The following is a 15,910-nucleotide window of genomic DNA, read 5'->3' as shown; positions in this document are numbered from 1 at the left end:
TAAAACAGTATCACAAATAAAATAAACATTTTATTGTATGTCTTACATAGTTTACAAACTAGAACCCCTTTAGAAACTCAGAGGTACCTGTAACTAACCAATTAGTTACCTAATGAAATGCCTAAAAGACAGGTGATTTTTATTTTATTGTTAAAAACATTCCCAGGATGGAGATAAGGTTCCCATCGAATAGCAGTTCCAGCAGTTGCAGGGCTGACTGTGAGCTGAATTAGACACCCCAGAGCCTGCAATGACTTTAGCTGCTGTTCGGTGGGATCTGGACCCTATCCTGATTCCTCTCCCCACTGCTTTCTGTTTGGTGCACTTCTGTTATTACTGTATGTGGAGTGTAGTGTGGTGTGCAAGTGAAAGTGAGTCTAAGTCTGCTTTCATAATGTTTATAAGACGCACATTGAGATAATGCTTGTGTCGAACTGAACCAATTGAAATTACAAGAACACTACATTTTAGCAGTGTAATCCATACATTCCCTTTGTTAACAGCAAATCTATAAGTATTTGTGTTGATGTCTCTTACAACTGTCATGGCCGTTCGTACTGTGTAGCCCTGCCTGGATGCGAATGGGTAGCTTCTGGATCAAAGCTCTGTGGAAAAGTGTCTTGTATAGTTCTCCTTTCTTTTTCTTCACCAGGCCAAAACTTTGTTTCATGTCAAAGACTGTACACAAATACAAACTAATGAATCATTTATATGAAAAACTAGTATGATGGGGGGGGGGGGACGGGGACGACACTCTCTAAATTATTTTGAGGTGAAACAAACAAGGCTTTAAACCCTTTACAATGTAGCTGCACTTTGTTTAGTCTCCCTACTATTTGCACTCCTAAACACATCATTTTAATTACTGTGCAGCAGGGATTTGGGCACCTCCCTAAACCCCACACTGTCTATTTAGGGTCAGAGTTCATGCTGTACAGGAATTACACTTTGAGAGTTCTATTGTAGTAGCTGGAGGAATGAGCTTCAACAGAAGGGAAACTAAACAGGGTTTAGACGCCTTGTTTTATTAAAGCTTGGTCAGAACACCGCATTACAAAACCTTTTCATGAATACATGCTGAACATGAAACATTAACTTACTGGCCTTTTTCTACATCTTGTCTTTTGTTGCCATGTTTCTAAGTATCACTTCCCTTGTAGTCGTTCATCTATATTTTCTGCTTTTAGTATTTCCCCTAGGTTTTTAAAATGTGTGATAATGCAACAGTTATTAACACAAACAGGCCTTTACTCTAAAGACATTTTATATCTGAAATGAACAAGCACTTGACACAAAGTAAATGATGTGGACCGTCCTCAATTGAGTGGAAATTTCACAATACAATTCCTTTTTCAAAAAGGTGTTTCTTTTTATAATAAACCCATTACTTGGTGTCACATACTGAAGTTTAATTGTTGTGGATACATTTTAAAACATATTGGTGGATATTTTGGTACTGAGGATTTGAAGGTCTGGTTTCCCATCTTGCACTTTCTTGATGTCTGCATGTTCACTGCATGTTCACTTGTAAGGTATCCTTTTTTTATTGTTGTTTTTATTTTTTTTAATTTGATAAATAAAGTTTGCACAGAAAATCCACAGCTAATCTGTAAACCAAATATGTTTTATTTGTAATTTTTGAACTACTTTGATAAACAAAGTTTTTTAACCCCAAAATGAAAAGACCTTTTTTTTTTTTTTTAAAGAAAACCAAGCCAATAATGGTGGGAAAAAATAAATACAAATTAGGCTACTCATTTTAATTTTGTAACATGTAACAACAGTAATTTGATTATGTGTTTTGCCTAGGCCTGTTGTTACATTTTGTATTTATAGTTAAATACAGTTAAATAGGGATAGAAATAATACTCCAATTGCATAGCAGTTTGATCCATTCCTGGTTTTACTATGAGTGTAATAAGGTACACTTGAGCTTGTTCATACACACTGGGGATAATCAAGCTTGTATTAAAACATGGAATGGGGGAATAGGAGTCTTATTTCCAGCTCTGTTTTAAGGAATAATGTATAATCACAGCATACAAACCACGAAAGTGAACTTTTTCTAAAAATGAAAATTTCTATATTTTCATTTCAGTATCGAAAAGACCTGAAATGATTGTGAAATTTCCACATATTCATTTTGGGAATAGTCCAGTAGGTTACCTTAGCAGCCTACCCAACCAATACGCTATAAAACTGAACATTTTCCCCTAAAAGCTGATGCATTGTCTCAGCGACAACTTTTGAAAGCTGCTTTAGCCTCACCGAGTTGATGTTTGAGTCCTATTGCATGTCTGACCGCTTGTAATTGCTAGAATGCAGTGTTTCTACCTCTGTGACCATAGACACGATTCAGCACGTGAGGGACAGCAAGCACATCGTGGTGTTTCACAAGGGGCGCTTCTTCAAGGTGTGGATGTACCACGACGGACGGCTGCTGAAACCCAGAGAGATCGAGCAGCAGATGCAGAAGATTCTGGACGATAAATCGGAGCCTCAGCCTGGAGAACAGAATCTTGCAGCACTCACTGCAGGAGACAGGTGGGCTTACTTTAGAGAGCTTAAAGGAATTTTAGCCAATGCTTCCAATTCCATATTAGCATCAGGACCATTATCACTGGTCCCTTATGGTTCAACTGAAAATCTTCTTTTGGTTCTTTGTGTTTTTGTTTTTTTTAATGTAATTTATGTATTTAATAACTTTATTAAGAGGTAGGCAGGTTTTTCAAGTACCACTCATGTTGCTGGTACATAATCACTTCCTGTTTGTAGGTCACATTGTCTGATTGAATTGAATAAAACCATTTGGTTACAGAAGTGGTTTAGTAGTTTGACTAATCAGAAGATCTCTAGTAATTACTGGGTAAAGGCATGGCTGTGTGTGTCAAGGGCGAGTCAGGGGAGCGGAGGTTTGTGTCCTGGCAGTGCCAAGTTGCTGATCTTTGCAGGGGATCTGCCAGGAATCCTCATATTGGCTGTGAAGCTCTCAAGGGTTTATGAGACAGAACTGGCAGTGACTCAAGCAGACACCTGTAGGGCTGAACTGCTGTGGGAAGATAACATAATTGGACATGCTAAATTGTAACACGGCAAGTAAACTATTGTGGCAGGACAAATTGGCTTCACCTGACTGAACTGAAAAAAAAGATAAGGCAAAGCAGTAAGTGTAACTCTTACAAGAACCTCCCTGAAGGGTGGTGTTGGACTGTTGCCTATTTAGAGAAATAAACAAATATCTGCATGCTCTAAAGGTTGCTTGCAGGAACCATTAGCAGGAGATGCTGAAATAAAAACCACATTTAGAGAGGGAAGCTGAGCCAAGAATTACTGAGATCAAGGTTCAGTCATTACTGTTATTGAAGTTCATGAGGCTTCCATGTATTTGTAAACATTTGCACACTAGGCTTAATACATTCGCCTTAATGCAGTAGTTGTCAATTGGTTTATTCCTAGTTTTCAAAGCAGAATACTTTTGCTGTATGTTTAGTCGTTTTCCCCATACATTACTGACAGCTTGTAGTTGTGCTTTGCTCCAGACAGTAAGCCACTATTTTTGCAGGGTAACAAGTCTCCAATTATATCCATTTGTGTTTTAAAAAGTCATGCTGGCTCCCGAGTGGCGCATCCAGTAAAAGCACTCGCTAGAGTGCAGGATATCGCGAGTTCGAGTCCAGGCTATTCCACAGCCGACCGTGGACGGGAGCTCTCAGGGGGCGGCGCAGGGTGTCCTCGAAGGGAGGGTTAGGTCGGCCAGGGTGTCCTCAGCTCACCCCGCACCAGCGACCCCTGTAGTCTGGCCGGGTGCCTGCGGGCTTGCTTGTAAGCTGCCCAGAGCTGCGTTGTCCTCCGGCGCTGTAGCTCTGAGGCGGCTGCACGGTGAGTCTGCAGAGTGTAAAGAAGCGGGCGGCTGACGGCACACGCTTCGGAGGACAGCGTGTGTTCATCTTTGCCCCTCCCGAGTCAGCGCAGGGGTGGTAGCGGTGAGCTGAGCCTAAAAAATAATTGGTCATTTCAAATTGGGGAGAAAATAATAAAAACTAATTGGCAACGACTAAATTATTAAAAAAAGAAGAAAAAAAAAGTCATGCTAATGTGAATATCTCAATCATGAAACCAAACATATGATACCAAATGTAGCCAGGATAGGAATTGTGGGTTGTGATGCTCGCTTGACCAGTGGTATTATCTGAGATCTTAAGAGGGACTTAGGTTTTCACAGATCTATTCCAGTAAACTCATCTGCTTGTTTGGCACTTCTTTTAGCAAGTCTATTTTAACTGGGAGTTTGACTGGCTTTTTAAAAAAAAAATGTAAGTAATGCGTCAGAGGTGTTTTTTTAAATATAAATATACTCATTTTCACTAAAGCAGCACAAGCACACAGGTACTCAATGCGACAGATATTCATTTGTCTTTTTTTTTTTTTTTTTTTTCCCCAGCCGCCAATTTAGTCAAATTGTATTCCTCGCCTTTTGATTCCTCTATCTCCATACGGTGTTTGTTAAACAGCTGTTTCATTATTTGGTCACTTCAGTAGTAATCGCATTACACTCATTTGTATTCTGTAGAGTTCCTTGGGCCAATGCCCGTCAGAACTACTTCAGCAAAGGGAAGAACAAGCAGAGTTTGGATGCAGTTGAGAAGGCAGCCTTCTTTGTGACCCTTGATGATACTGAGCAAGGCTTTAACAAGGAAGATCCTGTGAGATCACTGGATAGCTATGCCAAGTCTTTGCTTCATGGAAAATGCTACGACAGGTAGGCTTGTTTGTAACATATTACATTTACCTGATGCATGCATTACTTTTAAGTTATATGTTGAACAGCTTGTTGTGGGCATTCCTTAGCACAGGTGCCAGAATACCTCATCTCTGGTTGTGATCACCATGTGGATTGATTTGGATGTTTATTTTGTATGGTGTATTTTCTTTTTCTTCACTTGTAGGTGGTTTGACAAGTCTTTCTCCTTTATTGTATACAAGAATGGAACCATGGGCTTGAATGCAGAGCACTCCTGGGCAGATGCTCCTATTATTGGTCACCTTTGGGAGGTAGGGCTCTACAGAGATAGGGTTTCTCTATTAACTCGAGGGAGGTCTGGGGAACAGCTCACCACTCTGCAAGCAAAGCAAGCTTGTTATAAGCATTTCAGTTACACTTTATTAGCCATTGTTTTACACTTGAATTTACTATAAAATTAAAAAATAACTACAAGACATGAGTTATTTGAGACATGAGAACTCTATTGAAATGAATGTACATTTGCACATTTCTTAAGGTTTTCATGTTGCAGCTGCCTTTCTTATTATCATAACCCTGGTTCCCTGAAATAGAAATTTAACCATGCCGCTGAGATCTTTGACTGCAGTGCTTTTGATCCCTCGGGGGTGTGGGTCACGACTGCATCACAGGCTCAAAGAGCAGTTTTGGTATAAAGTATTCAAGATTCGGGTCTTTATTTATTATTAGTATTTCATGTAATATTTAGCAGTCACTTTTATCCAAAGCGACTTACAAAGACTAGGGGGTGAACTATGCATCAACAACTGCTTTCTATTTCAGGGAACCAGGGTTATGATTAGAGCCCTGTGAAATTTATTTTAATTTTTTTATAATTTTTCATTTTATTTTTCACAAATGTCGTTTTATTAGAGATACACATTAATAAAACCACTTAAATAGATATATATCATTAATAATATAGTATAGATCATGTTTTAACTACATACATATTTTTTTATTAAACTTTTTTTTTTTTTTAAATATATATATTTTTACTGCCCTACTATTGTGGGGCTGTCGTAATAGTTGCACATACAGGAATCTACCCATTTAAAAAAAAACAGATAGGATTTGTATTTCAATCCCATTGCACTGAAGCAGTATACAGCAAGCTTCCCAGTATTTAAACACTAAGCAAAGCAGATTCATTCATTCAAATCCATTCAAAACCAAAACAGCATTTGCTCCAGTGCAAAGTTTGCACCACTTGAAATAAAACAATAAATTAGCATACTAATACAGAATATAATCAAACAAGCCATATTTTCCCCAAAAGCAATAAAACAGCTAATTATGCTTAACAACAGTATCTTTCGACTCCTATGTTTGTTTTATAATGATTTTTCGTGTTATTGATTTTTATATTTGCATTTCGTTTTATTTAGTTTTATATGTTACATTTCATGTTATTTTGTGTTATTTCGTATTTGCGAAGAACACGGGGCTCTAGTTACGAAAATAACCGTTTCAGACTTCATACAGAGTGATTAGAAAGTATCAGTGATACGGTGTGTTGGTGTGGTAAACTTACTTTCTGTAGTTAAACCTGATCAAGTATGCACATTCTTTTTTTTTTAATTTAGGGTTAAACTTGATTTCACATGAAAATTGTCAAAATATGTCATTATTGACTAGTATACATTAGGCTGCCTGAGGAAATCCTTAATTCAACAGTTACCTTGGCTATTAGTACAGCAATGTAACATATTAACACCCCCAAACATGATTTAATTATAAAACAAAACTTCTAAGATAAAATAGACTATACCAGGAAGTAACAGTAAGTAATGAGTTCATTATTACAAAATACACAACACCATTCCTTATAGATTTTTGGTGCAGTTTAATTATTGAAAGTGTTTTAAAGGAGTGAATCTTACATACCCAATATTTATACCATCACCTTGTAGTTTTTTGAGATTGAAAACAGCGATTGGTTGAGAAAGAGAGCCAAAGTGTGAGGACTCCAACACCTCCGTAACCAATCAGAGCTTTTCCTATGACTCGCATGTTTCTGTGCCTGTCATGTGACTTGTCTTGGAAGAGCAGGTCTGAACAACGTACAAGACCGTTGGCCAATTATTGTTCATTAAATGAGAACAATAAAATCAACAACACTTTTACCATAATGTGTGCCTCGGTCTTGTAGAAAGACCTATTAAGATGTACTGTGCATTGAGTGACCCTTTCTTTAGAGGGTAAACTATATTGTTTTTTAATTATTTTGGCAGCATGTGTTGTCTACAGACAGTTTCCAGCTGGGATATGAAGAGGACGGGCATTGCAAAGGCAGCACTAACCCCAATGTGCCTGGACCCCAAAAACTACAGTGGGAGATTCCAGAAGAAGTGAGTTTGAGACTAAACGGAAGTTACGCCATGCACATTCATAGAGTACTGTAGTTATTACACGAGTGAGGGTTGCTGAAAAACCCCAAGACCCTGAAGGGGTGATTCTCAGGAAGTAAGGCGGAGAAACAAACATTGCTTGAAGGAGACTCCACGACAGAATGCTTTTATGGGATTTCAGAGAGCGCAACAATTACACGCTTCCCCACCTCACTTCCTCAAAATATTGCTGGAAGATATGATATGAAGTATTCATTTATGGAGGTGTTTTTACCTGTAACTCGATTACTTGATTATTATTAATTTATTATATTTATATTATGAGCTGATAAGATGAAACGACACAGGTAAGTTGGTATGTGCCCTGTGCCACTCCCTAGTAATGGAAACAGCAAATTCCTCTTCATATTCCTGAGAACACTAAAGTTAACTAAATATTCACTGAGTGATAAGGTGACTGGTTTATTATCTGAAACTAGGAAACCCTTTCGTCAGGAGTTTTCAGGATATTTACAGTTGCTTTTTTTGTTGCCCCATAAAGTATAGCGTTCCTGGCAATCATCAGGGACAGTTCAAAAGGACATGGTATCACATGTTGCAATTACAGAACATTTGGTTTAGTACTAGAGCTATGGCCAAAAGTTTTGCATCCCCTAGAATTTTAGGATTGAGACATATTTTATTTAACATCATACAAAATGATATCTGTCTACCGCAAGCCTTAGTAATAGTACAACAGTATTTCATGTTAGATTTTGAAATGTCACATAAAAATAAAAATAAAACCACTATTTATTGCTTATAAAATGTATTTTAGCATGGCCAGCTCAAATAATAAATAAAAGAATTATGGCCATAGGGCTCCCGAGTGGCGCATCCAGTAAAAGCACTCACTAGAGTGCAGGATGCGCTCTATAGCCTGGACGTCACCGGTTCGAGTCCAGGCTATTCCACAGCCGACCGTGGACGGGAGCTCCCAGGGGGCGGCGCTCAATTGGCCGAGCGTCGTCCGGGGGGAGGGAGGGTTAGGTCGGCCAGGGTGTCCTCGGCTCACCGCGCACCAGCGACCCCTGTAGTCTGGCCGGGCGCCTGCGGGCTTGCCTGTAAGCTGCCCAGAGCTGCGTTGTCCTCCAACGCTGTAGCTCTGAGGCGGCTGCACGGTGAGTCTGCAGAGTGTAAAGAAGCGGGCGGCTGACGGCACACGCTTCGGAGGACAGCGTGTGTTCATCTTCGCCCCTACCAAGTCAGCGCAGGGGTGGTAGCGGTGAGCTGAGCCTAAAAATAATTGGGCATTTCAAATTGGGGAGAAAATAATAAAAACTAATTGGCAACGACTAAATTAAAAAAAAAAAAAAAATTATGGCCATATATACAAAAGGGACCAAAACCAACCAAAAAATAAATAAAAAAAACTGAACAATTGAAAAATGTGCAAAAGAAAATAAAACAAAACATTCAGATTATTCGTCCCAGGGACCCTGATCATGTGGTGCAAGATGGAGTTATTCACTGTGGCTTCAAAGGCCTGGAAGGTGGTAGAAACCTAACCCTAACAGCTGACTTGTGATGTGCATCTGATCCACAAACACTGTCAACATGAAAAACAAATGTATATTTATTGGAAAAAGTTATCGTTGATCTTGCCATTTCTCTTCTTCTGTAAAGATTGCGTCTGAAAATGTTTGTTTACTGCACTGAGGTAGGTCTGTCTTACAGCGCAGCAGTAACATTGCAAAACACTCACATTCACGGCTCTCTCCTGACATGGTCCAATGCCAGAAATTAATGAATAGGATCTCCTTTAAAAAGCTCTGACTCTGCTCTTTCGAATGGTTAAAGGGCCAGGTTGCCGGCAGGATTTTAACGCTGTGTGGTCCAGTGGTTAAAATCCCACCTCAGCCACTGACTCATTGTGTGACCCTGAGCAAGTCACTTAACCTCCTTGTGCTCCGTCTTTCAGGTGAGACGTAATTGTAAGTGACTCTGCAGCTGATGCATAGTTCACCCACCCTAGTCTCTGTAAGTCGCCTTGGATAAAGGCGCCTGCTAAATAAACAAATAATAATAATAATAACATGAGGCTGACCCTAAAGAGTTAATAACTTTTTTTTTTAATTTGTTATATTCAATTTATGGTTTAAAATATCTTACCACCAGGTGGCACTGTAACTCAAGGAATTACCTTATTACCAACCTTCACTGAAGGTCATAGTAAAACCTGGAAGTGTTTGAATGTTTATGACTGTAAGTAGCCCTGGATAAGGGCGTCTGCTAAGAAATAAATAATAATAATAATAATAATAATATTTATTACTGCCCCATGATTTTTTATTTTTATACGTTTTATGGTGCTTTCAGTTTAGGAGCTGCTCTTCAGTTCTAGCTGCCTGTCATACAGACATGTAACTTCTGTTAGGTCAGCCAAAGTGTCTTTTTTATAGAAGTAAGAGCCATAGCCAGCACCATCTATTGATCTGCCACTTCGGACCAAGTTTCCTTTTGTTTTACTAGCAATACACAGCAGTGCTGTACATGTCAGCAAAGAGCCAACAATACACATGTCTAAGCAGGCAACCAGATCTGTAGAGCATCTCCTGAATTCATAGAACCGAAACACAAAATAAACAATATTGGAGTAATTGCAGTAAAAACGACCCAGAATGATTGCAGACATACAGAGGAGTCTGCTGCGAAGGGCTTTTGCAAGTATCCCTCGCGTTTGTCTCATCACTCATTTCTTTCATTATTTTGTCTCCAGTGCCAAAGTGTTATCCAGAGCTCTCTGAAGGTTGCCCAGGCACTGGCTGACGATGTTGACTCCCACACTTTCCCATTCAACAAATTTGGAAAAGGTCTGATCAAGAAGTGCAGGACGAGCCCCGACGCCTTCATTCAGATCGCCTTGCAGCTGGCTCACTTCCGGGTAAGAGAGTGGCTGGACCTGGTCAGCACTGGGTCAAGCATGCTGTTTACTTGGACCTATTCAGCTCCTTCCTGTTCAACCTAACTATTCATTTGAGATAATTAGATCAAGGCATGCTTGAGTATGTTTTGCAGGCAGTGAGCAATAATAAGAGGAAATATCTGTAATTTGAAACAACTTTCCACATCTGTAACTATAATTTCCATAAAAATAGCCATTTCATGTTTTGTCTACAGCTTTTTTTCTATATGATGGAAACTTGAAACTTAGACAGACAACCTGGCTTTAACAGGACCCTGAGAGGCCAACCTGCTGGTCTTTGCTGGGTATTTAAAACCGGCAGGGTCTGTTTCTCCTCGCGTAACGGTATCCCTACTGGCCAGGTGTCCATAGAGGTCACCCGGATGTTTGTAGGGCACGCTTTGTCCTCAAGTGGCTTCTAGCGTGCCATCATCCACTCACAAGCTTATTTGTGTAAAAAGTAAACAAAAGCATTGAGATTTCTATGAATAACCAAGGTGTTTTTTGACAAGGAATGTTCAGTTTTATCCATTTATTGACATCTTCAAATCTCATTTCTTTGTTTTCCCCACAGAAGTATTAAAGCAAGGTTGTCTATAGCCAAGTTTCAATTACAGAGTTACTCAAAGCTGTAGGCAAGCATCAAATGACTATTTTCCACATTATTGTTAACTATCAACTGACATACGTACACCGAAGCTGTGGGTTGACATGACCCTTGTCTTTTTTTTCTCTAAAATGTATACATTAAAAAGATATTTAACTTTGATTGCAGCTAATATGTCCATAGACACAAATGAATTCCGTGTTCCGTGTTGTCCCCCCCCCCCCCCCCACACACACACAGGACAAGGGCAAGTTCTGCCTGACATACGAAGCCTCGATGACTCGACTCTTCAGAGAGGGTCGAACGGAGACTGTGCGCTCCTGCACTGTGGAATCATGCAACTTTGTACACGCCATGATGGATTCCCAAAAAACAGTAAGAGCTGCAACAAAAAAAACAATAACCGTACACTACTGGTATATTAACTGTGCTCATTCTCAGAGTAATAGTACAGTTTAACACCTAGTTTTGAGCAACAAAAAAAAAAAGTGGAAGAAATGAATTCTTGACACAATACAACAATAAATACCATTTCATTTATTTACTAAGGTATATAAAAGTAATGTTGAGGCAGGTACGGAATGCCTGTAGAAGCAAGATAATGATAACTTGTTTGTTGCATCCCAAGAATGAAGAGAAAATGAAGCTGTTCGATCTTGCGGCTGAAAAACACCAGAATTTGTACCGTCTGGCGATGACTGGGGACGGCATTGATCGGCACCTCTTCTGTCTCTACGTAGTGTCCAAATATCTCGGGGTCGATTCTCCCTTCCTGAAAGAGGTGACTATGTTTTCTGTAATAATAATAATTCTATTTTTAAATCCTATTTTTTTGAGACACTACAGCTTTAAATATACAGGTATATTCGTAAACAGCACAACATTAAAACACATGTTTCAAATGTTGTCCTTTTACTTTTTCTGTTTCCAGTCATTGTGAGTGGTTCCTATTGCATTTCCTGAACTCAGGAGCAGCTCTAGTTGCCAGCTTGTCATTCATCACATATGTAATGCAGGATAGATCAGCAAAGTGCCTGTAAAGTTAGAAGAGCCATCACCATGTAGTGAACAGGTGTTGTGAACATGTGCTGCATATTTACAAGACAAAAAGAAACTAAGTTCACTAGATGGCGCTAGCTCTTAAACAGACACAATGCTGCTCTAGCCTGTGTTCCAAATTTCTATTGTGACAATCAGGCAGTTAGGGGTGGAGAGCTTCTCCAGAAAACTGGTCAAAGCAACAAAGTATATCAAAGATCAGGTTTTAAATTTAGGCCCGAGCAGACCTCTAATAAGAACAAGAACCAATCAAAATGATTGTAAACATCATAAGATACTTCGTAATGTTACATTTTGTAAGTCTCCCTGGATAAGGTCGTCTGCTAAGAAATAAATAATAAATAAGAGGACATCAAAAAAAACTCTTTAGAGTTACATACATTTGAACTTCAATAAATGAACAATTGCGTATCAGTTTTATACTTGCCAGGCAAAATCAAATCTATTCAAGCCCAATGGGGCACTCTGGGTGATGTTTGAAGTGTGTTCACTGTGTATTTCCTGTCCTGTAGGTTCTTTCGGAGCCATGGAGGCTCTCCACCAGCCAGACTCCTCAGCAGCAATTGGAACTGTTTGACTTGGCCAATAACCCTCACCATGTGTCCAGCGGGGGGGGCTTCGGACCTGTGAGTAGAGTCTTTATTAACTTGATATAAAACAGGGATAAGATCATGAAAAACACATCAGGATTGTGACTTTGGATTTGGTTCCTTGATATACGGACCTGCCATTCCAAAAAAAATGCAATAGATCTGCATATATCCAGCGAAACATTGAAAGGGGTTGGATTTGACACAGTGATAGAACTATAAATCATTACAACTGATACCGAGATAAAATGCAAACTTTGGGCGTCCCTATTACAAAAAAAGTTAGACCCACCGTGATTTTTCTTTGTAATCCACAATAGTGTTTACAAGTCAGACTTATTCCGATTGAGTTTGAGCTGTAGTAACGGCACCCTTTCCTCTTCAGGTCGCCGATGATGGTTATGGTGTCTCTTACATCATCGTTGGAGAAAATCTCATCAATTTCCACATCTCCAGCAAGCTGTCAAGCCCAGAGACGGTACGTTTTTTACTTAATCTAGTTTGAGATCCAAATCATAACCGTTACCATTCATAAATGTGTGTCACACTTATAAATATAGGTATATTTACTTATGTGCATGAGAGTTGAAGCAGATAATATAATAACTTGGGTACAAGCTTAACTATTAATAACACTAACTGTGAGGTGGTTCAACATTTTCAAAAGGCTTTTCAGTGACAGGCCAGCTGAGAAAATACAAACACTGAGCTTAAAATTGAAATCAGCCTAACCCTAACCCTACTCGAAAGAATTTAGTACAGTTTTGCATTTGCCCATCTTTCTGCATCAGATAAAGAATGTGACCCGTCTTTCTGCATCTATGCCTTCAAAACCTTACAAACCACACTCTTTATCGGACCATTTCCTGCAAAGAGTACACCTGGGGAAAGACTGTATTAATCTAATATTCTAATAACTGGGAGAAAAACTAGCTCTGAATTGTTTTTTTTTAATTGTTAAACTTTGTATTGAAATTCTCAGCTACATTTTGTGATTTTATAATATTACCAGGCTGACTTTATTTAACAACATTTTTACATATTGTGAAAAACCATGCTTTCACTGAAAATCCTGTGAATGCTTCAGCTCTCCTGTGCAATGCATGTTTTATTTACATGGCTTTTATTTTGTTTGCAGGACTCTCACCGATTCGGAGAAAACATTATCCAGTCCATGCTTGACATCCTCGCTCTTTTCAACCTCAACAAAAAGGCAGGCAAATAATTGTTCTGCCCCAGATGAAAAGAAAAGAAAAACTGTTGGATTGCTGTTTCAAAATCGGCTTCCGTACGCTTGTACAGAAATGTTTGGGCGTTTTTAATCTTAAAAAAATGAAACTGAAAAAAAAAAACAGTTAATGTATATCATGTTTAATGAAGACGTGTGTTTAAAAATGTATTGGAAAATAGTGTTGTAGCACAGATTAAATGGACCTACTCTGCAAGATTATATGTGCTGGTGCCATAATTAATATATCTTGTGACTAAAAGCAAAAAAGGTTAAGAAAAGGAGACTAGAAAAGGTTGTCTTTAAATAACCTACGAAAACAAGGCATCAGCAAGTGCAGGAATGAGGTGTTAATATTGCAGTCTTACACAGTGCAGTGTACAGTAACTGTTATTAGCTGCTAAATTATTTAATGAAGTCAAGAAAAAACAAAATAGTTCAAAAGCTGTTTTTATTTTTCATACTTCAGGTTTTTACCTTGGTCCAGATGTAACGACACTAGCTAGCTTGTATGAATGCAAAAAATAAGCCCCTCCCTCAGAAAGGGGTCTTGCTGTAAATAAACGAGGAACACGCACTGATCCACACCCCCTGCATGGGAATGTGAAGAGGCTGAGGGTTCTCCTTTCAGTTACTGTGGAAGGAAGTTTCATAAGAAAGTTGTATGGTAAAATGAAGTGTACTCTTCACAAGGATTCAATGTAACATTATAATACTCGCAGGTGAAAGTTTTAGGGGCGGCAGTGTAATATTGTACAGTACTGTGTGTACTTCAATCATGAAAACAAGAAAGACTTGAACTACATGCGAGTCCAGCCTTTTCCTTTCACTTCTTGATTTGTAAGTTGCATTGTATGCAGTGGCATTTTCACAAATATGTAAAACAGAAGGAATACCTCAAAATGATCAGATTGTCCAATAAAAGTTAGGTTGACAGCTATCATTTTTCTACAGTGTTGATTTATTTATTTTATTTTTATTTAATTTATTTGAACCTGAATTGTTTTTTCTATAAAGTGTGGATTATAGAAACACATGTGACAGCACCCATGTCATTTTTATATATATACAGTACTGTGCAAAAGTTTTAGGCAGGTGTGAAAAAATGCTGTAAAGTAAGAATGCTTTCAAAAATAGACATGTTAATAGATTATATTTATCAATGAACTAAATGCAAAGTGAGTGAACAGAAGAAAAATCTAAATCAAATCCATATTTGGTGTGACCACCCTTTGCCTTCAAAACAGCATCAATTCTTCTAGGTACACTTGCACAAAGTCAGGGATTTTGTAGGCATATAGTCAGGTGTATGATTAAACAATTATACCAAACAGGTGCTAAGGATCATTAATTCAATATGTAGGTTGAAACACAATCATTAACTGAAACAGAAACAGCTGTGTAGGAGGAATAAAACTGGGTGAGGAACAGCCAAACTCAGCTAACAAGGTGAGGTTGCTGAAGACAGTTTACTGTCAAAAGTCATACACCATGGCAAGACTGAGCACAGCAACAAGACACAAGGTAGTTCTACTGCATCTGCAAGGTCTCTCCCAGGCAGAAATTTCAAGGCAGACAGGGGTTTCCAGATGTGCTATCCAAGCTCTTTTGAAGAAGCACAAAGAAACGGGCAACGTTGAGGACCGTAGACGCAGTGGTCGGCCAAGGAAACTTACTGCAGCAGATGAAAGACACATCATGCTTAGTTCCCTTCGCAATCGGAAGATGTCCAGCAGTGCCATCAGCTCAGAATTAGCAGAAAACAGTGGGACCCTGGTACACCCATCTACTGTCCGGAGAAGTGTGGTCAGAAGTGGCCTTCATGGAAGACTTGCGGCCAAAAAGCCATACCTCCGACGTGGAAACAAGGCCAAGCGACTCAACTATGCACGAAAACACAGGAACTGGGGTGCAGAAAAATGGCAGCAGGTGCTCTGGACTGATGAGTCAAAATTTGAAATATTTGGCTGTAGCAGAAGGCAGTTTGTTCGCCAAAGGGCTGGAGAGCGGTACACGAATGAGTGTCTGCAGGCAACAGTGAAGCATGGTGGAGGTTCCTTGCAAGTTTGGGGCTGCATTTCTGCAAATGGAGTTGGGGATTTGGTCAGAATTAATGGTCTCCTCAATGCTGAGAAGTACAGGCAGATACTTATCCATCATGCAGTACCATCAGGGAGGCATCTGATTGGCCCCAGATTTATTCTGCAGCATGACAACGACCCCAAACATACAGCGAAAGTCATTAAGAACTGTCTTCAGCGTAAAGAAGAACAAGGAGTCCTGGAAGTGATGGTTTTGCCCCCACAGAGCCCTGATCTCAACATCATCGAGTCTGTCAGTGATCACATGAA

The 15,910-nt window shown here is 39.2% G+C and overlaps 1 protein-coding gene across 4 annotated transcripts in view; it reads left to right on the top strand.

Annotated features, from left to right (window-relative positions):
• The window catches only part of LOC117435120 (carnitine O-palmitoyltransferase 1, liver isoform-like), a 35,046-nt gene extending 20,547 nt beyond the window's left edge, over positions 1-14,499 (top strand). For all 4 annotated transcript variants that reach the window (XM_059002949.1, XM_034058070.3, XM_059002948.1 and 1 more), the window contains 10 exons: positions 2,349-2,544; positions 4,571-4,759; positions 4,947-5,052; positions 7,015-7,131; positions 9,890-10,054; positions 10,923-11,057; positions 11,311-11,463; positions 12,254-12,367; positions 12,717-12,809; positions 13,470-14,499. In XM_059002949.1, coding sequence (XP_058858932.1) covers positions 2,349-2,544; positions 4,571-4,759; positions 4,947-5,052; positions 7,015-7,131; positions 9,890-10,054; positions 10,923-11,057; positions 11,311-11,463; positions 12,254-12,367; positions 12,717-12,809; positions 13,470-13,556 — 1,355 coding nt within the window. In that variant the 3' untranslated portion in view covers positions 13,557-14,499. The remainder of the gene's footprint in view (positions 1-2,348; positions 2,545-4,570; positions 4,760-4,946; positions 5,053-7,014; positions 7,132-9,889; positions 10,055-10,922; positions 11,058-11,310; positions 11,464-12,253; positions 12,368-12,716; positions 12,810-13,469) is intronic.
• The last annotated feature ends 1,411 nt before the right edge of the window (positions 14,500-15,910 follow it).

This window comes from Acipenser ruthenus, chromosome 28 (assembly GCF_902713425.1).
Source record: "Acipenser ruthenus chromosome 28, fAciRut3.2 maternal haplotype, whole genome shotgun sequence".
Taxonomy (NCBI): Eukaryota; Metazoa; Chordata; class Actinopteri; order Acipenseriformes; family Acipenseridae; genus Acipenser; species Acipenser ruthenus.
The sequence above is the reverse complement of the archived record's forward strand: the minus strand, read 5'-3'. Positions and strand labels throughout refer to the sequence as shown.